This window comes from Vanessa tameamea, chromosome 16, assembly GCF_037043105.1.
Source record: "Vanessa tameamea isolate UH-Manoa-2023 chromosome 16, ilVanTame1 primary haplotype, whole genome shotgun sequence".
Taxonomy (NCBI): Eukaryota; Metazoa; Arthropoda; class Insecta; order Lepidoptera; family Nymphalidae; genus Vanessa; species Vanessa tameamea.
The window spans coordinates 6,326,022-6,353,709 of record NC_087324.1 but is presented as its reverse complement, the minus strand read 5'-3'; the positions used below and the strand labels follow the sequence as shown (position 1 = coordinate 6,353,709).

The 27,688-nt window shown below is 30.5% G+C and overlaps 4 protein-coding genes and 1 long non-coding RNA gene across 5 annotated transcripts; 3 read left to right on the top strand and 2 right to left on the bottom strand.

Moving 5' to 3' along the window:
• Window positions 1-1,143: 1,143 nt before the first annotated feature.
• On the bottom strand, window positions 1,144-1,762 carry LOC113402088 (vitelline membrane protein Vm26Ab-like). Its single transcript, XM_026642204.2, has 2 exons — window positions 1,604-1,762; window positions 1,144-1,446 (listed from the first exon to the last, which is right to left on the bottom strand). Exons 1-2 carry the CDS (start codon window positions 1,613-1,615, stop codon window positions 1,204-1,206), a joined length of 255 nt encoding a protein of 84 aa, XP_026497989.2. The 5' UTR covers window positions 1,616-1,762; the 3' UTR covers window positions 1,144-1,203.
• A 2,863-nt stretch (window positions 1,763-4,625) lies between these two features.
• Window positions 4,626-5,206, bottom strand: LOC113403092 (vitelline membrane protein Vm26Ab-like). The gene is made up of 2 exons (XM_026643530.2): window positions 5,067-5,206; window positions 4,626-4,910 (listed from the first exon to the last, which is right to left on the bottom strand). The coding sequence occupies exons 1-2, from the start codon at window positions 5,076-5,078 to the stop codon at window positions 4,668-4,670; spliced, it is 255 nt and encodes an 84-aa protein (XP_026499315.1). The 5' UTR covers window positions 5,079-5,206; the 3' UTR covers window positions 4,626-4,667.
• Window positions 5,207-7,538: 2,332 nt separating this feature from the next.
• Window positions 7,539-8,492, top strand: LOC135193701 (uncharacterized). Its single transcript, XR_010309387.1, has 2 exons — window positions 7,539-7,643; window positions 8,238-8,492. It is a non-coding gene; the product is annotated as an uncharacterized LOC135193701 (long non-coding RNA).
• Window positions 8,493-16,240: 7,748 nt separating this feature from the next.
• Window positions 16,241-24,279, top strand: LOC113393890 (cuticle protein 63-like). Its single transcript, XM_064217382.1, has 3 exons — window positions 16,241-16,252; window positions 16,353-16,616; window positions 23,937-24,279. Exons 1-3 carry the CDS (start codon window positions 16,241-16,243, stop codon window positions 24,267-24,269), a joined length of 609 nt encoding a protein of 202 aa, XP_064073452.1. The 3' UTR covers window positions 24,270-24,279.
• On the top strand, window positions 20,217-21,506 carry LOC113393997 (uncharacterized). The gene is made up of 2 exons (XM_026631155.2): window positions 20,217-20,262; window positions 20,380-21,506. The coding sequence occupies exons 1-2, from the start codon at window positions 20,251-20,253 to the stop codon at window positions 21,400-21,402; spliced, it is 1,035 nt and encodes a 344-aa protein (XP_026486940.2). The 5' UTR covers window positions 20,217-20,250; the 3' UTR covers window positions 21,403-21,506.
• Window positions 24,280-27,688: the final 3,409 nt, after the last annotated feature.

Below are 27,688 nucleotides of genomic sequence, written 5' to 3'. Positions count from 1 at the left end.
TGTAATAAACAAAATTCCTAAACAACTCGTTTATTGTACAGGCCATAAAGTTATGGAATGCCTTTCCAGTAAAAATAAAAAAGCACAAACAATTTCACCTTTTATAAAATGCTGTTAAAAACTATTTAATAATTGAGACGACTTCAATTCATTTCATTATATATAACATTTTATTATTTTAAATATTTATTTGTGTTTAATCCAATTGATAGTTTGGCAATAAAAACACTCATTGAGTATATCTCATCATTTATTTATATATAGGGCTAAATTGTTACATAAATGTCTTTATACAATATATATATTTGTTATTATTTTTGTTATATAGACTTAGTATACTAATTAATGTAAATGTTGCATAACTTAGACAACTACAGACAAAACATGCAAAAGTTGATGTACTCTTAAAATGTTCAAAAATGAAAAGACAACCCTGGCCCCCTTGCTATTCTTTCCTGCCTGGCTAACCTTTCTACATGTGATTTTTTTTTAAATTGATTCATTATCCGCTTCGTAGAAACAAATAAAATTTACCTCTTTAAAATATTAGTATAGATTAAAATTTTTGATCAAAATATTCGATGCAGTTTTTCCTTTGATCTCCATGTAACGTTTATACATTTAACGTTTGTTGTGTATGCTCAATAAGTATGAGAAACATAGAGTTACCAAAAGTGTAAACGAAAATGTATTTATATAAATTAACAGTAATGCTAAAACTGGAATAGATCTTCTCTTTATATAGAAAGCTTAGAGCCTATTACCCCATACTATCATGGAAGGTTTGATATGAAATTTGCAGAATTTCAGCCACCAAGTGCAGGTTTCTTACAATGTTTCCCTTTAGCCCCGAGTACGAGATACATTTTAAAGTTTTAAAATGTAGCCAAGTGGTGGTTGTGTGTATTTGAATCCGTGTTCGTACGGTTAGATTCAGGTATTTTGTGTCTGTATCAATAATTTTCATATTTAATTATTTATAAGTCAAAGCTCAAACTTACTAAAAAGTAACCAGCAATTACCAAATATAACATAAAAATATTATTGTTAAATAAAAATATACATATTATCACTAAAATCAATCAAGTTTAAAAATGTTACAAAATATTTTGAATGTAAAGATATTCAAATATAATACGCAAATTTGTTTGAAATTATTTATTCATTAGTTCACTTAATACAATAATTATCATTCTGGTAAAATCAACGGCGAAGGTAGTAGGCGGAGTAAGGAGACGCGTAAGTGTAGGCGGAGTAAGCGGCCACTGGAGCGGTGTAAGCCGAGTAGGCAGAGTAGGCCACTGGAGCAGTGTACGCTGCAGCTACTGGAGCTGTGTACGCTGCCGCCACGGGGGCTGTGTACGCTGCAGCGAAGGGAGCGGTGTATGCCAACGGTAAGACACCGGGCTTGGCGGCGGCGACAGCGAGGAAGCAGGCGAAGATGAACTGTAAAACAATGGGTTTAATTGAAACTTAATTATACAAAACATTAAAATAATAATTAAATAAACAGCAAAATTTTTAAATAAAATATATTAACACTGAGAGCTAATAATACCACTATAAACGTCAGTTTAACTGAATGTAGTTGTCGTATACTTACAAGTTTGAACATTTTGATTGTGGAGATTATTTGACAAGCGAACAAATGAAGTCAAGAAATGTGTGTGGTACTAAACGTCTGACAGCGGGCCGTTTTATACACTCTTGTCTTTAGTTTTCCTATGAAGAAACAACCTTGCGGGACACGCTTGGAATATCAAAAGCTTTATGCAGTGATCATTTGATTCATCTCACCCAATACTTTATATCGATATGTTTTTTGATCTATTGATCGATCGATGAGTGTTTTATAAATTAGTAGATTAAAATCTAATTATGATATTTACTCAAACTAGGCAGAGATTAAAAATAAAACAGTAAATTGGAAAATATATCTGTAAGATTTCATTTTTTATATTACTTTTTAGGAAGGAGACATTGTTATATCTAATTTGAGCAATATAATAATAAAATGACTCTTGATCTTAACGTGATTCATAATTTGATTCGTATCATCCAATACTTCTTATTACTGGTATATTTTCCGAAATCTTGTTTGATATATATCTTATCAATAAGGCCTCGATTAGCATCTTCTTATACTTTATTCTATTTAGTATTTATATTAGTGCACAATAAAGAGAATTTGTATTGTATTGAGTTTTGAAAAGTGTGATGACCATATCACTTCAGAACACTATCATAAGTTTTGATAACACATTGTTAATAAACTGGTACATTTTTATTTAATACATTTTATTTCTAGAGACATTTACATAAATGGGATTATTGCATATTAATATAGAGCTACATTGGAAATGTCACAATTCTAGGCAAAACTTATTACGCGGCAGTGCGGGTTGATTAAAACATATCTCGCAGAATTTCTTTCAACACATACTGCTCAAGTGGTTTTACGTTATAGCAAAGGCTTAACTATATTTTTTTAATAGTATAATTAAATTGACCATACTATTATTGGTCATTTATAAAATAATAGCATCTGTATCACGACGCATCACATATTAGAAAGGATATATTCAGAATAGCGTTTTGCGCGCAATATACGTGTACTTTGGACGTCGTTAAATTGCTTATTATAATTATTTATATAATTAAATATATAGGTATGATATTCTCTAAAAGAAGTACGTATATACGGTAATTGTCATTAAGTTTTGCGCGTAAATATTGCATTCTCAAATACTAATGAATTATGTCAAGCGTTAATAGCGTAATGGTTTACGGGCCGCCTATGAATGTTAAAAGTCGCAGGAACGATCCTGACCTATTGGGCTATAGTCGTCCTCACTCCTTACACAAGTGATAAGCTTAAAAGGAAGAGGGGTAAATAGGAATATTAGTAATTACTTAATTAATTTAGAGTGTTGCTACTAATACTTTTTAAAAAAAAAATAGATTTGATGGTTTAATTCATCAGTTTAAACGAGTGTCGTTTTATCTTAAAATCAAATAGAAAATTTGTATCCTTTGCGTAGATTATTTAAGATTAGAATGTGAAATTATGATGTATGTGGCAGAAAATATAGCATTTTTCTTTTTTTAGATATTCTAATATTTGTTTCGTTTTCCAATATTTACATTATTTATATTATTAGCAAGCAAACAAGTCGTTTTAAAATTAATTTGTACTTGTGTTTGTATTTCTCTAAATAGGAACTCAATAAATATTATCTCATTATTAATATTATTATTTATAACTCATTAAATATCGTTATTGTTAAACCATTAAAGTTTTCGACGGACCGTCAGAATTATGTCTTATGATTTGATTTCCACCAGCGTCCTTTCTCATCATTTTATTTCGGTTGCTTTGAAATAAATTCCTAGTTTTTATACATTTTCGGAAAGCTAAGTAAACGATTATGTTTTTAAAATAATCTGCAGAACAAGTTTCATAATGTTTTTTTTTGTTTTTCAGGCATATTTGAGGGAAAAAAATAAAAAATATATTGTAATAATATCGTTTTCTGTCTCGCATTTTTAAATTTGGACCGATAATTATTATTTAAATATTGAAAAATATGCAGTGTTTAATCGTTTTTATAAATCAGAAGAAAAAAATAGATTTTAATTGATACTTTTTTTTAAAAAAATTTTTGAAGTTGCATTTGGACTTATTTTGAAAAAATCTAAAAAACGCGATAACTCAAAAATGGTTCACTTTTTCATCATGCATATGGGGGTTAAAATTATCGCAAATAATCACCCCTATCACCTCCTAACAGGAATACGTCGAATTACCAATAACCCTGTATATGTTTATATACGTGATAGGGTATAGCCTCATTGGAAATACGTAGTTAAAAATGTTTTTCTGAATCCCATTCGGCAAAGAGTAATTATGGAATGAAATAAGATTAATTTTGACTATGACAATATCAATCTTATGTATAATTTTGTCCAAAAACATTGTAAACGAAAATGGTAGTTCCAGATATCGGTAAAAGAATACTTTAAATCGAAACGAAAATTTTACAATTTCTTTTTTTTTCGATTGGTTTTGCTTATGACTTTTTGAATATACTCAGTTATCGCCTTTCTTTACACTTTAATTTGATAAAATTGGCACATACATAGGTAGATGTATGCTCAGATATTTTATAAAACTAAAATTTAATCAGTATCCTAGTAATAAAACAGTAAATACAAATGTATTCACTAAAAGATTAATTTGAGAAGCCTATTGGTTAGAACGGGTGCATGGCATCTTAACCGATGATTGCGGGCTATAACACGACAAGAACGACTACATTTTCATGTGTAAAATATGACATGATTGTAAGGAATCTAACAAAGATTATTGTTAATGTATGAAATCGTCTGATGAATTATTTTTAACAAAAAATCAAAATACAGAAATATTCTAACAAAAAGTAACCAATATACACTGGGTAGAAATATTTGAATACCGTATTTACTACATTTCTAACAATTTGATAATTTTTTGAAATATTTTATATTTGGCTACGATAGCTATATTTTCACAAAGGGCGGGATTTTTAAAAATATTTTATCCATTTTGAAATATAATAACAAAATATAAGTAATACGCAAAAAATGTTTGAAATTATTTATTCATCAGTTTGCTAGATAACACAATATCAACGGCGAAGGTAGTAGGCGGAGTAAGGAGAAGCGTAAGTGTAGGCGGAGTAAGCGGCCACTGGAGCGGTGTAAGCCGAGTAGGCAGAGTAGGCCACTGGAGCGGTGTACGCCGCAGCTACTGGAGCTGTGTACGCTGCCGCCACGGGGGCTGTGTACGCTGCAGCGAAGGGAGCGGTGTATGCCAACGGTAAGACACCGGGCTTGGCGGCGGCGACAGCGAGGAAGCAGGCGAAGATGAACTGTGAATGAATAATTATATTTTAATAAATTTAGTAAAATAGAAACTATACATATAAAATACACTTTTGAAATTTTATTTATATATACAATAGCTAAATGTTATATTTACAACATGTATTGCAGTATTGCAAAGTTATTTTGCTTCGTATACTTACAAGTTTGAACATTTTGATTGTTGAAATTATTTGTCCAGTGAACAAATGAACACAAGAAAGATATGTGGTACTACATCTCTGGCGCCGGACCGTTTTATACTTGTCTTCATTTTGCCTCCTATGTAGAAACAACCTTGAGTGATGCGCTTTGAATACAAATAAGAATCAACAGTCAAATTTTATATATCTCATCTGGTTAATTGAAAAATAATAAAAAAAAACCTTTGAATTTTAATAAAAATATTATTACATATTGAACAATATCAAGTTTATTTAAAAATTTAATATCAAGTTTAGTAAAAATGACTTTTCAGATTTATATTTATATTCATTAAATTCATATTTAGTTTTTCAGCTATTTGTTACTATTTGATTTCAAGTAGGTTTTTTAAAGAATTCTCAATCGGTACATAACAACGCAATTTCAATTTGAAATTACTATCAGCAGTGAGATTCTGTTAGAAATCACTTTGAATCTCACTCGTGAAATGTTGACAAACAACTTACGGTAATATAGCACTTTAATACTTGTATTCTATAAATTTTATAATTATTATAGTCGAAGTTGCATATCACATTCTGAATTTCATTCTCGTGTTCTGTGGGGAGTTTCGAGACAGAATAGCTCTAAAACTTAAAAAATATATTCTAATCGAGAGCCAGCTTATTCCTGCAGGTTTTTTTGTACATATATCTTTATATATACATATGTAAGTGCAAGTTTTTAAAATATAACAAATCCACATATTTTAACTTTGCGCTGTTTTTACATACGTTTGAATAGAATACAATGTTAAGTAAATTAATTAAAATCCTTATATACGGTAATTTAATGAACCTATGCTGTCAATAGTTTTTTTATTGATCCGTATTAAAATATGTTTAGTGTAGCTACTTGTATACATCTTTAGTCTCGATAATGCCTAACGTCCATATAATTTTATTAGAGTTATAGGAATAATACCCTTAACCGTTGCTTTATCAAAAGTATTTACTATCAGTAAAGGGTCGGTTTCGACCGTATAAGTTAACCGAAATCTTTTAAAAAAGTAATTAATTGAACACACTAGGCCGACCCCGAACAAACACGGTAAATAAAAGCTATTTATAAGCAAGGACACTCAATGACAGAATTACATGCTTGGTCTATTGCTATTTTTTTTAAACTAAAAGCGAAGTTGAATCTACAAAAATGTGTATGTGTGATTTTATAATATATATGTATATATAAATCTGTTCAGGCGCGCATTACCGAATTTTAATCAAATTTTTGGCGGTCTTTAGTCTTATGTCAGTTATCTCACGTATAGTAAGACGTGTTGTAAGCGCAGTGTCAGTTATCCGAATGCACGATAATTTAACGTGGAAGGGCGCGCCTTCGTGCGTGAATAGATCTACGCATGCAGTTACGTAGTTTCAGAATATACATTTTTTATATTTTATTTTATGTAGGTGAAAGCTTGGCGATGCTTACTATAACCACTTCTCAGGTTTATGTGTACTTAATAATATCGTATGCGTTTTAAATGCATATGTTTTATTATAATTAATGACAAAATTATGCATATTTCCGCCACAATAATATATTTTCTAAGACAAATATCGAAGTAAAAGCCTTTGTGTATATACTTTAATATTACCGCTAGTAGCCTGTTCTTCTACCCTACATAATAAGAAGTAATACTTCTTCTTAGTAAACAATATGATGTAATGTAATAAGTTTAATTACGATTTATTTAGTGGTAGGGCTGTATGCAAGCCTGTTAGGTTAGGTACCACCTACTCAGCATATATTTTACCGCCAAACCGCAATACTTAAAATTGTGTGAGTGAGCTATTGAAATTACAGGCACAAGGAACAAAACATCTTAGCTTCCGAAATTGGTGGTACATTGGTGATATATAGAATGGTTATTAATTGTCTATGGGCGGTAGTGATCACATACACACATCAGATGGCCCACTTGCCCGTCCGCCAAGCTATTGAATAATAAAAGGTTAAGATCTCCTCTCATAACACCACATATTTCTAAAAATCAAATAATTTTGTATACGTATATTTTTTTAAATTATTTTCACAAGTACGTACCTCAGTTTTTACATCATAAAATATATTTTTTTGTTATTCAAGCATATATCTCTACACGTACATATCTCGAAAATAGCTCGAAATATGATCATGACTTGGTAATAAAAATATTAACATTCAGTTACAACTACCGTCGGTTGTACACAACAGTCTTTACTAGCCTTGTTAGGACAGATCGAGAAACAGATAAACCACAGTGAAGTTGCGACCGTTTTACTTTCATGCAAGAATAAAAGAACTCGTTCGTAATCCAAATTTAGGCGGGTGTTTCCTTGACCTTATGTTACATTTGCCGGATTCCTACGAGGTTTTCCGTGACCATAATTTGAAATTAGATTGATAAGGATGTTCAGTTATTTATCCGCCTTACAGCGCTCATGATGCATCAAGTTTCTATATAAATAGAAGAACAATTGATTCGTATCATAGTACGATATTTGCTACTAAATTAAACGATACAATAAATCATCATCACAATGTTCAAATACGTAAGTTATGTTTCTTATCACACGACATCAATAAAACTTTCATATATAATATGGGAATATAAATGGGCGTTGCCGTAGATATGCTTAGTACATGTGTTTATGTATATTTTGTATAATCTTTTTTTATGTATATTTCTATTTTTTTTATCTTTTGGAAGTAAATATTTAAGTTAATTCTTATTTTACCCGGACAAAATCGGAACGTGCTACTAGTGTAAATAACAAAGTCACGTGAAATCCCGAACAACACCTGAATTATTTAAGTCGATTTTATTTTTAAAGAAAATACACGGAAACGAGTCTAATTCCAAGACTTCGTTATTATATATATCGTGTGTTTGTCGAAATGTTTTTTTTTAAAAAGATTTAGCTATTTCGTTTCTCATTTACAGAGTTTAGTAAGTATGAGTCCATACTCGCATAAGATGCGATGGGTATTAAAAATATATAAAATAGTAATTTTGTGTTAATAATATCTACAACAATTAATATTCAATTTCTATAGACATAAAAATTGTCACAGATACGACAAAGATTAAATATTATTAATACGTATAAAGATAATCTGTTTTTAATGAAAGCTGTTCTTTCCAGGTGTTTTTCGCTGCTCTTTTAGCTTTAGCCTCAACAAAGCCATTAGTTGTGGAATATGAGTACCCGATAGCGTCGGTAGCTTCCTACTCGACGCCAGTAGCAGTGGATTATACTGCACCATATTATTACCCAGGATACGCAAGTGCATATGATTATGCACCATACACCTACCCCTACAGTTATTTTGTACGTTAAAAAGCTTTAATTTGTATCTTACATAACATTAAAATAAAATATATTTATTCCATTAAATAATTTGCTTTTTTGTTATTAACCTTGTAAGTGACCAAAATATGTTCATACAAAACATTATACGAATGATAAGTAATAATTAAATAGTTATATTACATAATATTACATATTGTGTTTTCGTTCTCTGTTAACGAAAGCGGAGAATTTCTAATTTTAACCCCGTTTTGGGCCTAGAAATTCTTGATGGCAGACCGTAGTTTGAAAGTTGATATCCTTAAAACATTAGGTCCTGGCGTCTGAACTTTCTCCGATCATCTCGTATTGCTGCCCCAACGGATTATGGGGATGAGCGAATAGAGATATGTGTATATGTGTCTGGGTTTATGCACACACTTGAAAATTTTAGTATATCGACACAGTTGGCTATTCGCCGTTGAGAATAACGCGGTGGTGACATTATCGTCATCAACATATACTTACGTCCTCATATGATTTACAATAGATGGTATTACAGTAGATGGTAGATCTACCATCTAGAATTTAATTTTTTCACGTACTTTTGAAAGTATTAGTTGACTAATCAAAAACACAAGACGTCTGTTACATGAAATTTATAGTAATCGAAAAAAAAAAAACGAAATAACTCGTTCTTTATTCAAACGTGATCGCTGATTTCTCGTTTCGCTTTAATAATTGTAATATTAAATTCATTGTATATATTTTCACGTTTTCGTTTCTAGCTCGGCGCGTACTTTTGAGACTTCTTCTGTTACCTATATTATGTGTTCATTGAATTAATTAACATTATAATAGAACATGCTTGTTATAGAACATACAAAATGCTAAAACATGTGAGTAGGTGTTAACTTCGAATAAAAAATTAGAATCGCAAGAGTTTGGTTCTAGAAATATATTAAAGTTGTATATGCTTTATTACTAGAAAAAAATATTCGTAGAAATCATTTTTTAGCTTTCTATGGATTTAGATATCATTAGAAGCATGGTGATCGTTCGTTGGTTACGTAACTCTAAAGGATAGAGGATAGAGATAGAGGAAGGCACTCTCTAAAGGACATAAATATGCCATATTGAGGATCTACAATGTTGTGTATAGTTAACTTACTGTGTAAATCATAATATTTCTCTCCATAGATTTTTTATTTAATCAAATGTTTTATTGCGCTATGTTATATCATTTAAAATACTTTTTGTAGCTGAAAGCCCGATGACGCACGGACTCTTATAGATTCCTGAGCGCATGTGACTTGGTAATGTTAAAACATTCATGACGCATTTATAGTATACCTTGATATTTTGTTAATTAATATTATAACTATATTTAAGTAATTTTATGTCCACGTTAATTATAAGGAATTTCGAGAACTTAACCATTGCTTTTAAGAATAATTTAGTCATTAACAGACTAAATAATTTATATTGAAATTAAAAAAGTGCCCAATTATCAATTAGGGCCTATAATCGCCGAATAACGGTGGAAAAAGGCGCTAAAATGTCAGTGTATATGTATGTATGCACAATACATCCACACACACATAGCTCCACACATTTGCAAAGAAAAAGAATCAAGTATCTACTCCATGGTTGCCAGTCAATATTACTCTCCATCGCCCTAGATTTTGTAAGTCATTCATTGTCGGCGTTATATTGTGTCAATAATGTAGTAGGTTGGAAAAATCTACATGAATAGGGTATTCGATAAACCGCTTCTTACTGCGTATTTTTTTCTTAAAATTAAATGTAAACGAGATGTAACAGAACACGTAGATTTTAACTAAAGTATACAATTTAATTCTCTGGACTAGTAAGATTCAGTTTAAGGGAAGGAAGGAAAACATCGTGCACATTCGTATTTATGTTAAGATATATAAACAACATATCAGAAATCTATTTGCAATTAAGACATACATATTGTTGCGTTATTCTCAAAACCCTAATTTGCTATTCAAGAATTGCAATGCGCTCGACGGCGTGACGAAAGTTCAACCTTATACGCATGTCCGTGAATACGTATTCCTATATTTGAAAATTTTCTTCGTTCGATTTCGTTATTTTGTGTACCCCTGACATAACAAGTCGTCGCGTCGTAAACAGCACGTGTCATTTGTCACGTGAATCCAGCGACATTTTCTTTAACAGACGCTTTAATTAATATTAGCAGTGTAAATAATGGCTGTACATTGACAAGATATTAATGATATTAAATATTAACTTAATAATTTAAAAAAAAAACATATTTTTTTTACAACCAATATAGGAATAAATATTTTAAAAATAAAGATCATTAGATGTTTGTTGAATAGTAAGCATTTGGAAAAACGTTAATGTTGCCAGTCTATAAAAAAAGATGTTTTAAAAGCGATATGATTTTACCGGAAAAATATTTAAAATATAAAAGGATTTCAAATATTACTACTATATGCGTATTATAATAATCATAAAGATAAATAATAATAATCACAAATTTACATAAGGATGTATATCATGAAACAAATGGCAGGAGTTTTACGTCTGTCGTGTCAGTAATTCGGATTGCGAATACTTTTATTATTTTATAAAGTACATACTACGCATTACGATCTATCTAGGGTTTCGCATCTCAATCATAATGAATATTAAGTTCTTTGAAATAAAAAAATAGAATAGAATTGAATTAGTTTATCATAAAAAGTTATTTAATTTAATTAGTATAAATATAATATAGCTCGCTTAAACTCTCCGAAGACATTCAACGACAAAATCAAATTCACTTCCAGTGATGTATTATGATTAATTCCGAACGGTGGCGTGAATAAAAAATACAGAAAGAAGGAGCAAGGTTTTTTTTGTATGTATGGACTGGTTGAACTTCTCCTTTCAGGGCTGTTTGTACTGCTTGGAAACACATGATTATAAACTTTGACAGTTCAGTTTATGTTTAGTGTAATTACATAATACAAATATAAGTAATCAATAGGATTGAAATCTAAATAAAGTTTCTACGGTGGATTATCGTTCTAGAATATTATATTGATATCATAAAACTATAGAAGAAAATACAACTATTATTATTATTTCGATAATATTTAAACAACAATACTTGATTTGCAATTGATTAGTCATTTTTCATTTTAGCAGTTCAAATCAGGTTTTGCTTATTATCGTTTCGTTGTGAAATTCAGTTTTACTAATAGGACTTTTACATATATACATATATATATATATATACATACATGAAGAATTGTATATATAACTGTTGTAAAAATATATGTATAAAAAGGTGCCGCTGAGCTTCTTTCGCCTTTTAAATTACAAAATAACATTTTTTCCAAATTTCAGCTTTCTAGGTAGGTATGGTTGTGCGTTTATAATGACATTATTAATTCCTATTTTATATAGATTTTTTAGGATTTATTCCTCGAGAGAAGCCGTACTCGTCAAAGAAAATTGCGTCAAAACGTAATAATATTCTTAGTTGGTAAAGTCTGGGTAGTACATGCAAAATTTAAGATTAAGTTAATTTGAATATAAAAATATTGTACCTGCATTATATATAGATGTCTTGTATTATGTATCTAACGTAACAACGACACAATAAAAGTAATTTTAATTGATTTTACATTAAGTAAAAGTAATTTGTATTCGTTATAATTTTAAGAACTATCAATTAATACACATTAATGGATATGGTATGTATGCCTCAATATTGACTAAATGTTAAACAAATTTAAAAAATAATAGAACTATTTTAAGTAAATAATTCCAACTATACTAGTATTCAATTCTTTAATTTTACTCGCCTATTGATTGTAAAATATTATAAGCGGTTTGGAAAACTTGAGAAAACCAGCATAAGACATTTCTTTGTTTGTTTCTTATATTCACAGAATTTATTTAATTTATGAGTCTCCAACAAAATATACACACTAAATACATATTCTTGAGATTAATCAATGTAAGGTTTACAAGTTGTGTGCTCCTTCAATTATTGGAGACCACAGCATGCACTATTAAGCAAAAATATTCAACAATTACGATAAAATGTGAAAAAATAATACAATAAAAATCAAATATAAATTAGAAACTTAAATTTAAGTATAAGTTTAAGTTAACAAGGTATAGAAAAAGACTTATGTTTTACCACTGTACGCGAACGTTATCTATACAATATATTTTTAGGGTTACATACCCAAGAAACGGCACTCTATTACTAAGACTTCGCTGTGTGTGCGTCCGTCTGTCCGTCTGTCTGTCACCAGGCTGTATCTTAAGAACCGCGATAGCTAGACAGTTGAAATTTTTACAAATTATGTGTTTCTGTTGCTGCTATAGCAACAAATACTAAAAATACAACAAATATTAAAGGGGCTGTCATACAACAAAAGTGTTTATTTTTAGGTTCCGTACCCAATATTAATTTTGTGTACCTACTGTTGTTTACCTAGTCTATAGTACCCTTCGTGTATGAGCCCGAATCGCACTTGGTCGGTTTTTATTTAAATTCATTGTTTCTAGAAAATTTAGAACTATTACCTAAATAATTTTAGATTACAAATAACGCGTAGGGTATATAGCCATCTTCTGCGAAAAGTGTAATATTTTTATAACAACTTAATATTGGCTACAAGAATAATTAATCTAATAGTTTTCCTAGTGCTATCTTAAAATATTAATTAAATTATAAGGCGCGTGAAACTTGAAATCTACACACAATATTGATACGCTTAAATGTGAATCACATCTTAAATTAGGTACAAAATTAATTCAAATCACGTGTTATGTCTTTAAAGGCAAGTTTAGACATACTTATATATATATATATATATTTCAAATATTCAATATTAAGCTGTTGTTGTTGATTTTGTGTATCTGTTTAATAGTTTAGTGGGATGGTAAAACCAGCCGTGCATAATTAATTTAAAGCTTAACATCAATACTTTGCAGACTTGTCGTGGTACCAATCGTTTATAATTTAATCTACGGCCCAACACCTTTATATTTCTGTTTAAAGTTTGAGCCATGTGTTTATTCATAAAAGAAAAAATAAAAATAAATTTATTGACATGAAAAGTTAACATAGTCACAAAACATCCCGTGGTCCCGCACTAGGCAAGCCTCTCTTGCGGGTACCAACCACGGCACCACGATATACGATCCCATAAAGAATTATATAATAATATTTCGTTATATAAAATACAGCAATATATATGAAAAATAGAATAATGTGTAATACCTAAAGAACAAAAACAATAAGTTCAAGTTCAGTACTTAATGTAGTATATTTAATACTGTAATATAAAATTTTTTTTTTTGATATATTAGTAAACGCAACACCAACTACAGGCACAAAGGAATCATTTACATGTCTTTGAGCGACGATGGTACCTTTAGGTGTCCCATTTGCCCGCCCGCCTACGGACATAATAAAAAAAATATACATATTTAATGTTTGTACACCTAATTCAACAACTGGCAACCAATAATAATTTAGATAATGAATTTTAATCTCGTCTTAGTACGGGCTGGGTTATTATTAAACATACAACAACATATATATAATGTAATGTATGTTGTTATTGCATAACATAATTCGGAGCTAAATAGTCGCGAGTGACAATGCATTGTCCAGCACAGACGTCGACAACACTCCCCCAGTTATTACATAAACACCTGTTCATGATATTAATTTTATGCGTTTTATGTATGAAACCAAATCAAGTTATTCATTATTTGAGTAGCCTTATAAAATCAATTTCCTATCGTAATGTTCAAATAGTATTGGATTAAATATGAAATTATATCGTCTTTATCTATTAAAATTACAGTAGTGTTAATACAATGAATTTATTTATCTTCCACACTTTTTATTCGTTATCAATTAACATTAATAATTAAATAATAATTAACGTATTATCAATGATTTAATTTTTAATTTTTTGGTGATTTACTAATCATTATTGAGTTAAAATTTCGGAATCTTCGTCGAATGTATAGCATATATCTATATTTCTGTCATATAATATAACGCATGCTTCAGGAAATCTGTATTGTTTACCTCGAGTCAGAATCTTAATGTTGATTCAACAGTCAACTTTAAAGTGATATTACTCTTGCTAATATGTATGTAAGTCTAGTATAGTAAAACTGACTTCTAATGTTTGATATAGAAGTTATCTTGGAACAGAACATCGATTCCTTTATTTTTTTATAAATTCTGCATTTTAATTTTCAGGCTTGTCTTGTGGTCAAGTAATAAGTATAAGGTAAGGTAAGGCAAGTAAATATATTTACTTTTAATATATTAATAAGGTAAAAAAAACGATTTGTTGTATGTTTGGCTCTACGCGTTCTCATCCCTTCACCCTTCACCCGATCGTGGGGAAACTTTGCTTTAGTGAGTTATTCAGCGTACGCCCGCGAAGGTTCTGGCCGAAAAAGACATGTCCTGTTATATTTTTGTCCTTCAGTACAATCGTTTTGCGAAGAACCTTATTGTACTCATGTCAAGGCTTACCTTGTAATCAAATAAAAAAATATTCTTCAAATAAACATTTTACGTTAAAGTTTATGAGATAAATATCAAGTGTTTTTTTCAATTTATGTTCTTGAGAAGTTTCTTATTTTTTAAGTTCATTTAAGACAATTTTGCTTTCACTACAGTTATATTTAAATTTACAGTATTAAGGAATTGGATGTTCGGAATATTTAATGAATAAATGCATGTCTTAGCATGCAGAATACGAGTATATTCGAAAGTAATGTTGGTAAAATAAGTCCTTAATATTTAACTTAAAATGGAAACGAATCTTTTAATGACCATTTCTTTTATTTAAGTTAAAATTTAATAGCTTTGCGGTTAGAATACACGAATCATAGCCGACAATCGCGTATTCACATCCAAGCCAGTACATAAATATGTAGTGTTTGAAGAATTTCTGGCGTATGTGATATATAGCGTATATATGTAATAGAATACACCTCCGTGGCCGAGCCTTGTGTACACCGGTTTTCATGGGTACGCCACTCCGAGGTCCCGGGATCGTTTCCCGGCCGATTTTTAAAATTAAAAAGTTCGAAAACATTAGTTTTCTATGTTGTTTTGGGTCCGGGTGTTTGTGGTACCGACGTTACTTCTGATTTTCCATAACACAAGGGCTTTAGATACTTACATTGGGATCAGAGTAATGTATGTGATGTTGTCCAATATATATTTTTTTATTAGTATTTTATTTATTATTTCAAAGCCTTCATTTTAACTGAGAGAATAGACCTTTGCTTTTGGATTTATCGTTATAAATTTATTTTAAATAAATGATAATAGTGAAAGCTGTTTGCTCTTCACGCAAATGTTGACAAAAACTTAACACAAAATTATTCTTAATATAGCGACTAAAGAAAAATCTCACAAAAATATCAAATGGGTCAATAAGGTTTTTATATAAAATTTAACAATACATTTAAAATGTTAATTAATATTTATAATGGAAAAATACCCTTAGAATGAATATCTATTCATTTATGAAAGAATTAATATAAGAAAACTTTGTGAATGGTGAAAATTAAATCGATAAATAATAAAATAAGTTTATACGAGCGTAAAAGAAAAAGTGCAATCGAATGATTTATCCCTCTCAGTGGCGAAACGATGGTTGAATTTGATTCAGCTCACGCGTGGTCCAATGCCAGAGACGATACTCAGTTTGGAACGCGTTGCGCCACGTCTTCTCTGCCTACTATAAAACGTCCACTGAAGTCGGCAATGAGCATCACTTATCCTCTTGCAGTAGCATCAAAAACACACAAACCAATTCACAATGATGAAAATTGTAAGTATATAAAATTATTATCTTTTTTTAAATATATAGTGACGTCACAAGTTCAAGTCACAAATTGTTAACTTATTAATATTATTTTTTATTTTAATAGATCGTCCTCATCTCTGCGCTGGTCGCCATTGCTTCCGCCAAGCCATCTCTAGTCAGCGCCCCCCTCATCGCCGCTCCTGCACCTGTAGTGACTGCGACCAGCTCTCAATACTACCACCGCATCAACAACGGCTTAGCCGCATACTACGCTGCTCCTGCTGCATACGTCGCTCCTGCTGCACCTTACGTAGCATCTCCTTATGTAGCTTCCCCATACGTAGCCGCCGCTTCTCCTTACGTCGCTGCCCCAGCGGTCGTTGCCTATTAAATATGTTTTCCTAATTCGGCCCCGATATTGTGATATTATGAAATAAAATAATGATATACTGCATTGAATTGGCTTTTTTACTATTACACTTACACTAAAAATAAAAAAAATATATTAATACATTACTATTAGTAGCTTAAACTTAGTTTAACTTTTGTTTAACTATAGATTACCGTATTTCTGCTATTCGATAAACATATAATTAATAAGTTCAAAATCAAAATATACTTTATTCGATTAGGCTCTCAAAATGTACTTTATTGGCATTTTTGAATCTTCATTTTATACCGTTAATTCTATGTTAATTTAGAACGACCACTGTTTCGGAATGAACATACATTCTACCGAGAAGAACCGGTAAATAGTCGTAGTTACTTTTTTACATCAATTAAAAAATGTAATAAATAATGCCCAATTATGCATCAACGAATACGAACTCCGAACTCTTCTTTCGTTTAAATAATCTTGTACACCATAAATAAAACTTCTTAAAAAAACATTAGTGTTAATTTTAAATACAGCTAAATGTAAAATGCTTTGCACAATTTCTTTATATAATATCATACGCTGCCCAAAGAAAGATGTACTAACTATGTGTATTCGAAAGCTTGGGGCTTTTCTTTACTTCTTGTGTTCACAAAATGCACTCTTTCTTTAAAAAAAAAAATCGATTTTTGTATATGCAAAAGATACGCATTATGTTGTAAATATATCGTAATGCTACCATAAGTATTTCTATTTCACCAAGAACATCACGAACGGAGACTCCTAAGTTCTCAGATAACAAATACTGTCGTCATGACCAGGATTACGGTTTATCATCACCATCATGAGCAGGATATCGCAAACCACTGCTGGACGTTGACTACTCAGTTGACTGCAGCAATCACACCAGTCCATAAGCATCCTTTAAAATCTATAGCTATAGACCAGATGACCTGCTGTGATTTCACATAAATTAACCTAAATATCTTTAAAGTATAATGATACTAGATGGCAGGGCTTTGTGTACGTCCATCTGGGTCTGTACCACCCACTCATCAGATATTCTACTGCCTAACAGCAGTACTCAGTATTTTTGTGTTCCGGTTTGAGGGTGAATGAGCCATTGTAAATACAAGGGACATAACATCTTAGTTCCCAAGGTATAAGTGGTAGTGGCGCATTAGCGATGTAAGAAATGATTAAAATTGTTCACCATTATTGGCTATGGGCAGTCGTGACCATCCATGGCTTATTTGCTCGTCCGCCTATTTGTATCATAAAAAAAAAAACAAAAATGTATATTTACTTGCGCTTTTGTTGTAATTTTTTGTTCCTTCTTCTTTATAGATCACTGACGAAGACGCGCCCTCTATGTTAAATTATAATATTTCGTGCATTAGTATAGGTGAGAAATTTTCACGCTTGTACAAGATGTCTTAAGTGGGCTTAATATGACATAAAGAAAGGTCAGCAAAAGTTACAATTCGTTACGTTAATTTTATTAAAAAATAGTTCATTTAACGTGGAGGGGCGCGCTTTTGCATGATATATTTATAAAATATATATTATCACTCGTTTACGTAATTGTTTATGCCAATACATCATTTTAAACATTAGTATTAATAAATTTGCCATTGTAGTGAAATTTAATAAAAAGCATATTTAAATAAACAAAGGATGTTATTGTCATTACAATTAATATTTCCAAATCTTAAATATTTTGCATACAAAAAATAAAAATATATACATTTTATTCGAAATGTGAACTTATTTCTGTTTCGTTCAAATTTTTTTTCAGGTTAACGTTTTTTCTACTATAATAGCGCCTTATGAAATACATACTAATATCGGAATTGTTAGCTATTGCTATTTTTAAGTACTTGAAGATGAGGAACTTGAAACTTTTTAAAACCTTTTTTCAATTTTCAAACGAGGTTTGAAAGGTTACACTAACAAAGATTTATATTTATATTACATTCGATTATACATTCATTGTTATGAATACTTTAATAAATTTAGACAAGCTTAAGCATAATATGCCTGTATTATAGATCACCAACACGTTATTAGAAATTGTTATTTACCGGTATTAACACAAAACTTCTAGTAGTGCTCTTTCATACGAGTAGCATAGTAAGACTAACCTTCGACCTACCGATTTATTAACTCAAACTATATTATGTCACTTCAACTTTCAACTAACAATCCTTTCTTTGAAACAACAAGAAATATTAGTTTTGGATTTTAATGTGATTGTTCCTGTAGATAATTATCGTTTTTTTTTTATTGTATGGTTAAATTACATTATCTTCAAAATTATAACATATGTACTTACTAGTGTCGACTATGCTCGCATGTATCGCATATTAGTTTGGATCGTTTATTTTTATAAAGTTTCTTAGGCTCTAATTTGTACAATAATTCTGTAATTAAGTTATTAGTAATCTTTTATTATATTTTGTTCCTAAAATTGTATAACAGAACACTATTTGCACTTTATAAAACTTCCACGTGTTGAAAATATGTTCAATAATAGCGCCTACACTATTTTAATTGCAAAACTGTTGCTAGAAAAAAAATATTAATTAAAAATTTCAAGCTTCACATTGCACGTGCCTCTTAATTGAATTTATATTATTATATTTTTATGAATAAAGCAATATGGTGGTCTTTTTTTTCGTAACAACGGTTGACAGACTGTTGGTGGGCGCTACCTGATAATATGAGGAAATTTTAGCCATTCCTATCATCGTCCATCAACCTTAGAAACTAGGATGTTATATCCCTTGCGCCTGTAGCTACACTGGCTAACGCACCCTTCAAACAACAATATACACAACAGCACTAAGTATTTCTGCAAGGCCATTATTTTTCATAATTTCCTTTTGAATGTTTTCTCTATAGTAGGTAGTTGACGACGGACTAATCTTGTTGTAAATCTTAGCCTTTTTATTATTCAGTACTCGTTCTATCACATTAGAACGAGAAGACAATTGGACGAAATCATGAGGATATCATTTGTTCGTTAACTTACAATGGAGAAACACTGTAGGTGCAGATAGGAATACATACATTATTTTTTTTTTTTATTAATTTAGAATATTGAAGCAAAATATAAAAAATGTTAAAAGAAGTATTTACTAAAGGAACTACATTAATAATTCTCTTTTATTTAAAAACGATGTAGGTATTTTGATATAATTACGAGTATATACTCGTATCTCTGGAGTGTCTATTAATTCAACTCTTTAAATCTGTAGATTTATGTTCTTGAGTCCTTACAATAAACTTTTTTTTTCGATGTAGTAACAATTTGAAAATTTCTCTTGGATTTTCTTTATTCAAATATATTGAACTAACAAGAACTACCCAATATTTATTGAATATGTACATGAATTAGTGACAATAACTGGTACTTTCGCGTTGTCCACATCTAGTTATTATTATTCTTACGTCGTAATTTCAATACGATTTTTGTAGCCATCAAGGCTCATGTCCTTACCCATTGCAACATTAGGTATTCCGCTACACGGGCTACATTGCCACACCACGATGCAAAATTTGTTACACCTATATATAAGCCCACACCCCATTTCCTATGGCCCGCATTTCAATTGAATAATTGTCTCGTTGGAGACGCTCCACCATGCTTGTGACGGTATAATTTCATAATTCATATTTATTTAACACATAATAATTATTGTGTTTGTTACATATAATACAATTTTAAGATGAAATATGTTTAAAAATAATAGTGATTATTTTTCTGTTTCAGGTTATATTATTATCGATAACATGCGGTATAGTCAAAAGCTCTGGATTTCATCCGGTCGGTCCAGCTGGTGCAGCGCCGATAGTTACAGCTGCAAGTTCACAGTATTTCGAAAGAACATTTAATCGCCTTATCGCAGCGCCAGTACAGCCATTTATTCCTGTAGCACCAGCGCCACCAATTCCAGTAGCACCAGCACCACAACCTATTATACCAGTTTTACCTCTGCCCCCTGCTCGACCAGTGGTTGTAGATGCACCTAGGACCACACCTGTGGGTAATCCAACAAATGCATTACCATCACAAAGTGCTCCTTCGGATCCCAATGTGGCCATCGCAGTTGCAACAGCTCATGCTGCCGCTCCTGTCGCAACTATACTTCTGCCGCCATATCCATTTGGATTACCACCCTCATTTGGATTTATACCACAATCACCACAAGCCCCACCACAACCGACAGACAATCCTAAAATCAACAGGGAGTCAACGACAAGAAGAACAACTTCAACCCAAGTAACAACAACCGAAAGAGTGCAAGAAGCTACAACACCAGTGTCATCAAATATTGACAATAGTTTTGCGCAGGCTCTACCTTCGAACCAGAATGTCAATTTCAAACAATATTTAGCACCAGCACCTGCACCGAATCCGAGACCTCAAAAGGTCAAAACTAATGTAGAAGTGGTGCCTGTTCCACTAGCGTATATTGCTCCACCACCCCTTGATCTACATCACCATCATCATCACCAGCATCACCATCATCACCATCAACATCAAGCGCTTAAAGTAGTTCCGCATATTCATACATTCATACCAAAGACAAGAATAATAGTAAGACCTGCCACTTCGCTTTTACGGGTCAGAACAGTTACAATTCCGGCAGGATTTGCTAAATATGGACCACCTAAGATGGTTAAGAAGGTGGTAAAGAGATACCCACAAAATATAAAGTCTAGATCACGAGATACTGAACCTACTACGTTCCGGCCAGTGAATTTTCCTTTTACCAAGCCACCCAGGGTATAAATTTATAGATATTTAGCAATTTATTTTTATATTAGTAGGTAATATAGTCAAAATATACACTTGTTAAAATGGACACTGTAAATACAATATATTTATATTTTTTATCTCTTTGGTTTTATTCCTTCAGCCTATAATAAATAAAATTTATTCAACGAAAGTAAAATAGCGTAAATATAATAATTGGAAAGTATATTTATTACACTATTCAAAAAATTTTACCTCATTACTGGACAATCCAATTTTTTATAGTTCCAGTTATATTTATGAATTAACACTGATATAGTCTTATAAGGTTCCGTTTTATTTTCATTATTTAAAATTTATATATTTAATATTGCTAATTTGACTGATGACTATCAAATTCAAAAGATATTTAATTGAACTTTTCTTATTTAGTGTTTTTTTTTTTTAATAATTTAGCTGACCTATAACTGATTACTATAACTCAATATAAGTATATAGAATCATATTAAGCTTAATTTATTTTTTGTTCAGTTTTATGATATTTACTTCTTTCCTTTCTGAAGAACTATAAAACGTTTATTGATCGTAAAAGTTTTTTTTTGTATTTTCAATATGAAATATATTTTTATGCGCATTGGGCGGTAAGACCGTACCTATGTCTTGGCGGCAAACGGCATGACGCCCGCTTATGCCTTTGACATTTCATGTCTGTCATGCCTTTTCTGCGCCGCCATTCTCTCTACTATATTTTGTTTGTGTGGTGTATACATAAATACATTACTATAATACACAAAAGTATATATTTTACTATAATAAATTAAAAAAATACGGGTATTCTTTAATAATAGGTACTCTTAATAAACAACAATTTCCATGTTTAACAGAAACATTACGCATTTATATAATTGATTTAAAATAAAAACAAAAAAATTAGCTGTTAATAAATATAATAAGTTTATAGGCCGGTTTGAAGAAATGAAGATGCCAAAACAAAAAAATATTACTTTTTAAAATAGATTGCATTAATAATTCTGAGACTTAACTAAAAAATTAAAAGCCCCCAAAGATCAATGTCGTTGTATAGTATATAATAGTAGCATCAAGGTGCAGACGTATCACCTGTGATATAATCACTATGATATATTTCGTATATTATATTAAAAATAATATTAGTATTACTAATAGCAATAGTATCATAAAATTTGATAATATTTAGTGAAAAAAATATATGATAGACAAGCCCACCAAAGACGTAATAACATTTTAAAAATAGTAATTTGAGGACCTGTTGTTGACTTTCCAATACTAATGCATTTTTAACATTCAGAGTTTATTGGTGAAGATTAGTATTTACCTCAAATCTCATGAAAGCGTAGCGTGCACCTTATAAATCTTCACGTCTCTCTCAATTTACTAATTATAAATCCTCTCCATAATTTTCAGTTTACATGTTTTTTTCTTATTTGTTAAATATAAATATTTAAATTAAGTTTATTTATTTATTCCTTCCCTAACAACGTCTACAATATATGCAATTAAATCTATAATCTAATATCACAATTATAAATAAAAATAAATAAAAGTTTAACTTTATTAAGAGGTGTAAATATTGAGGGCTCATTTGCATTTATTAATTGACTTCTAGAATGATTAAAAAAATGAAAATTTTCTGCTAGTATCTTACTGGCACTTATATTGAAAGCTTATTCAACATCTATATAAATATAAGACCTAATACTTGTTATATTTGAATAAACGATATTGAGAATCAATAAATATTTCGGGTTTCATTTGTCTTTCATTGCTTTTTTTTAACGTGCACGATAAAGTCATATTTTTATTGTATCTTTAACTTTTATACTTTCTACTTGTGTTTTAATATATTCCCAACATTTTTTTTGTATCTACTTATGACAGTATGTAAGATTTATGACGTCATCAGTCTTGCGCAATACGTTAAAACATGTAGTCACTTTTATAAGAGATATAATTGAAATTAGGTTAAGTTAACCAAAATTGAAGATTTTTTTGTTTATTTTTTTATTATGGTACTAAAATAACAGTTTATAGCAGTGACAGATGCGCTGTATTAAAATAATAACAACTTAGTAACGAGGGTAACAACATGAATACGTTAATTAGTAACACGTAGACAATACTTTATGACTTGTTAACGATACCTTTACAAAAGCGAAGCATCGTATGCACCTGACATTCAAACTGCGCGTAACTACATTTATTCGTTATCAGTCAGTCCAGCCTTGCTTTTGTAATCGAATACGACGAGCACGCGTCCCGAATGCTTGCTGAGCGACGATTTAAACCCGTGCAATACCAATGACGAAACCTGCAAGGTGAATCTTACTCTCTTTGTATAAAAGGTACGTCCTATTACCGAACATTATACACCACATCGAGATCTTTCGATCAACACAACAACAACAAAAACAAGCAACATGTTCGGAAAGGTAGCAAACGATTTCTTATAAACAAATAGCCTAAATTACGTTTAATAATCATATGTATTCAATATTTTACAGAAAGAGATTAAAATGTATTTATTTTTTCAGATCATCTTCCTCGCCACCATTGCTGTAGCTATTGCCAAACCTAGCCTGGCACCAGCTGCTCTAGTGGCACCAGCGCCATTAGTTGCCGCCGCAGCTCCTTTGGTTGCTGCACCTGCTCCTATCGTCACCGCGTCTAGTTCTCAATATATTTCAAGAAATTACAATGGAATTGCCGCTCCATTGGTCGCCTCCGCACCTGTGGTTACATCCCCATACGCATTTGCTGCTCCTTACTATGCACCCGCAGCCAGATTTGTAGCTCCTGCAGCGCCTTATGTAGCAGCTGCGTCACCATACTACGCAGCTTCTGCCCCTTTGATTGCCCTGAAGTGAAAAAAATGTTGCCAACTTAAAGATGAATTGATGTTATAATAAAAAAATATAAATCATTATTTTGTATTATTTAGTTTTCACACAGTTCATTTACATTTTGATAACCTAAATACCCAATTAAGAGTCAGTTAACAACAATGTTTTATAACACCATGTATAAAATGAAACGAGAATGCTTTACAAAATTAACAAATCTGATAAAAATATACATATAATAATTACTATTAAAATAGCCATTTGAACATTAAAATAAAAGTATATGATATTACATACAAATGTCTAGAAAAACGATCTCATATTTAGAGTAATAAGGAAGCCGAAAGTCCTTGACAAAAGTAAATATCAGTAGGTACGGCATTATATTTCCTTACGCACAGAAACCAATAAACAACAGAAACAATTGATCGTGTTTCAGTTTATTTATGCCTTCGATATTAATATAAATAGATGTCTATTTAAAGTTTTTTTTATTTCAACTAACTTAAATTCAACGAAAATACACATATCACATAATGCTATCACTTTATACAATTGAAGTATTATTTTTAAATTTTATTTACAATTTTTGAAAACACTTAAACAATTTTTATTCGTTGTTTCTTTTAGTTTTCATTAGTAAGACGTGATATGACTAAATATGTTCGCGACACCATAAAATTCTAAGCGCCGTTCATAAGTTTTCATTTACAATCAGGTTAATTCTATTATAATAATGGTCCTTAAAATATTGATAGTCTGTCATCATATTTAACAGATGTTATTTTATTTCTTCGAGCTTTCCATTTCATTTTTATGATTAACAGCTATAGGTTATATATAGTGCACGATAGTGATTTAATATTGATAATTTGGAAGATATGTCTGGGCAGATAGTACGTAAGTAGTGCCAATAAATAAATGGCAACAAAATCATCACGTAATCGTTAATTATTCATTTTGATTTACGAAATACTATTATTAGACTGAAGATAGATCAAAGATTTTTTTGTCGAAAATGTCATTTGAACATGAATATAAATAAATACTCATAAGATATTTTACCGCCGAGATAAATTTAAGATTTTCACAAGATATTTAAACATCAAAACTTAGCTTTGTCATTTACCGGTTTAAAGGGTGAGTGAGCCAGTGTAACTATAGGCACAAGTGACATAACAACTTAGTTCTCAAGATTAGTGGGGCATTGGCGATGTAAGGAATGGTTAATATTTCTTACAGCGCCAATGCCATCAGGTGGCCAATTTGACCGTCTTACTGTCTATGTCATACAAATACATTTTTAATAATATAGGATCATAATATTTTATATATATATACATTAACACTATTAAATATCATCGATTTATTAACAAAAGTCAAAAGTATTATTTCCATAGAACTAACTTTATTACCAACATACAATTGAAAACATATTCCGATTTCGCATTGTTAAAAATAAGGTTGTATCACATGAATTTACAAAAATTAAAAAATTAAAAAAGTATATATCTTATATTATAATATGATTAAAAATGATTACGCATAAATACTTCTTAGTTAAAAGAACATGATTTATTTATAGCAAATCCATCCGAGAGCGTTTTTTGACTGACTTATAACAACACCATTGATGAATACTAAGTTTAACCTAAACACGAACGAGCTTCATTAGTTATTCAACACGAACATGGCAATTGTATGAACATGTGTGTACTTTGCTCGATATTTAGTGGCTTACGTCCCTGATCTAAATATTAGAAATGTAAAAAAAAAAAATGTAGGCCATTTCGGAATTCTTTAAATATTATATTCGGGTATGATAGTGTCTACATCAGCATAATACACGAATGAGGACATCTATAGCGGTTTAACCTTGTAATCTATGTATTTTAACGGTATATATTCATTTATTAGAATGCAAAAGAGTCTCGCAAAAGCTTAATTAAAAGTATAACACCTTCCTTTGTTGCCTTTACTGGTGATGGGAGGTTTGATTCATCTTTTGCGCAGAGGATCGAAATTACGATTCAACGGGGAAATGGTGCTAGCATTCTTGCCACCGTTCCACGCGGTCATGATTTATACAGTAACTATTTTTAATTCTTATTTGGGTATGTTCAAGCAAACAAGAATTATTGACATTAGTCAATAAATAGAGTGTCATAATTAAGTTTAAATGTTTACTCTAGTTAAACTAATATTCGATTAAGATGGTTTGTATTTTAAAGGAATTAAATGTCATAAAAAAATTAAATAATAATGTTACTTATAACGTTAAAAAATGGACGACTTTAATGTATGTTAATAAATAGGTTGGGTATTTTTTTAAATATATAATGTTGATGTAGTTGTAGGGAAAATTGTCAGCCCAAAAGATACACTCAAACCTATCTTATGTCTAAAAAGTCAATGTCAACATATACCTACATACATCTTGTGTACATAACTCACAGAAATTATTTGTATGTTTAATAAAAATGGGAAATAAATTACGGAAATTTTAGTTTAAATTAATAATCACGAAGAATTCTTCGGATTAATAAATCCTTAATGTTGTTTATATAAATGGAAAAAGGAAAAAGGATTAGTAAATCCTCAGGAATATGGAAAATAACATAATTTTAAACTGAAATGGCTGTTTAAGAAATATTACGAGATATTTATACAAACGCGTTGAAAATATGCGGAGGGTGTTTTACGATGTATTAGCAAAGTACGGCTGTACAAAAGGTAGGTTGTCGAATGTTTCTATCTCAATGTTTAAAAAATAGCACCGAATAAATTCCTTATTTTACCCGTACGGGTTCGGAGCACACAGCTAGTATAACATATACAGTTACAGCACTAAAGTATTTGTAAAATATTATCAAAAATCTAAATCACAATATACTTTATTCAAATAGGTTTTCACAAGCACTTTTGAATCGTCATTTTAATACAAAAACTATAATAAGTGAAGCTACCACCGGTTCGAAATTTAGATTCTATCAAGAAAAAACGACAAGAAACTCAGTAGTTATTCTTTTCCAACATTTCAAATATAAAGTTATGTTAGTTAAATACAATTCAATATTTATTTTCGTTAAATATACAATATACTGCCTGAAATTAAGTTTACAAGTACTCCACGCTTTTTTATCATTCATATAATCTTGTGTTGAATAATATGCTTTTTGTACATGTATTTTTTACAAATGATTTGAATTTTTGAATCAGCCAAGTTAAAAATATTATAATATACACACCAAAAGTAAATTTGTCCTAAGAACACAAATGTGCATTTTTATGGTATCACGATTACGAAATAATGTAATATTGTTTAGTTACATAAGCCAACCTTTGATGGTCAAGTGAGTGATATATTCGGTTATCGATAATGTCCGCATTGACACCTAATTGAGAATGCGAATGTCCTGACGATGAAAAGTGAAACCGATATC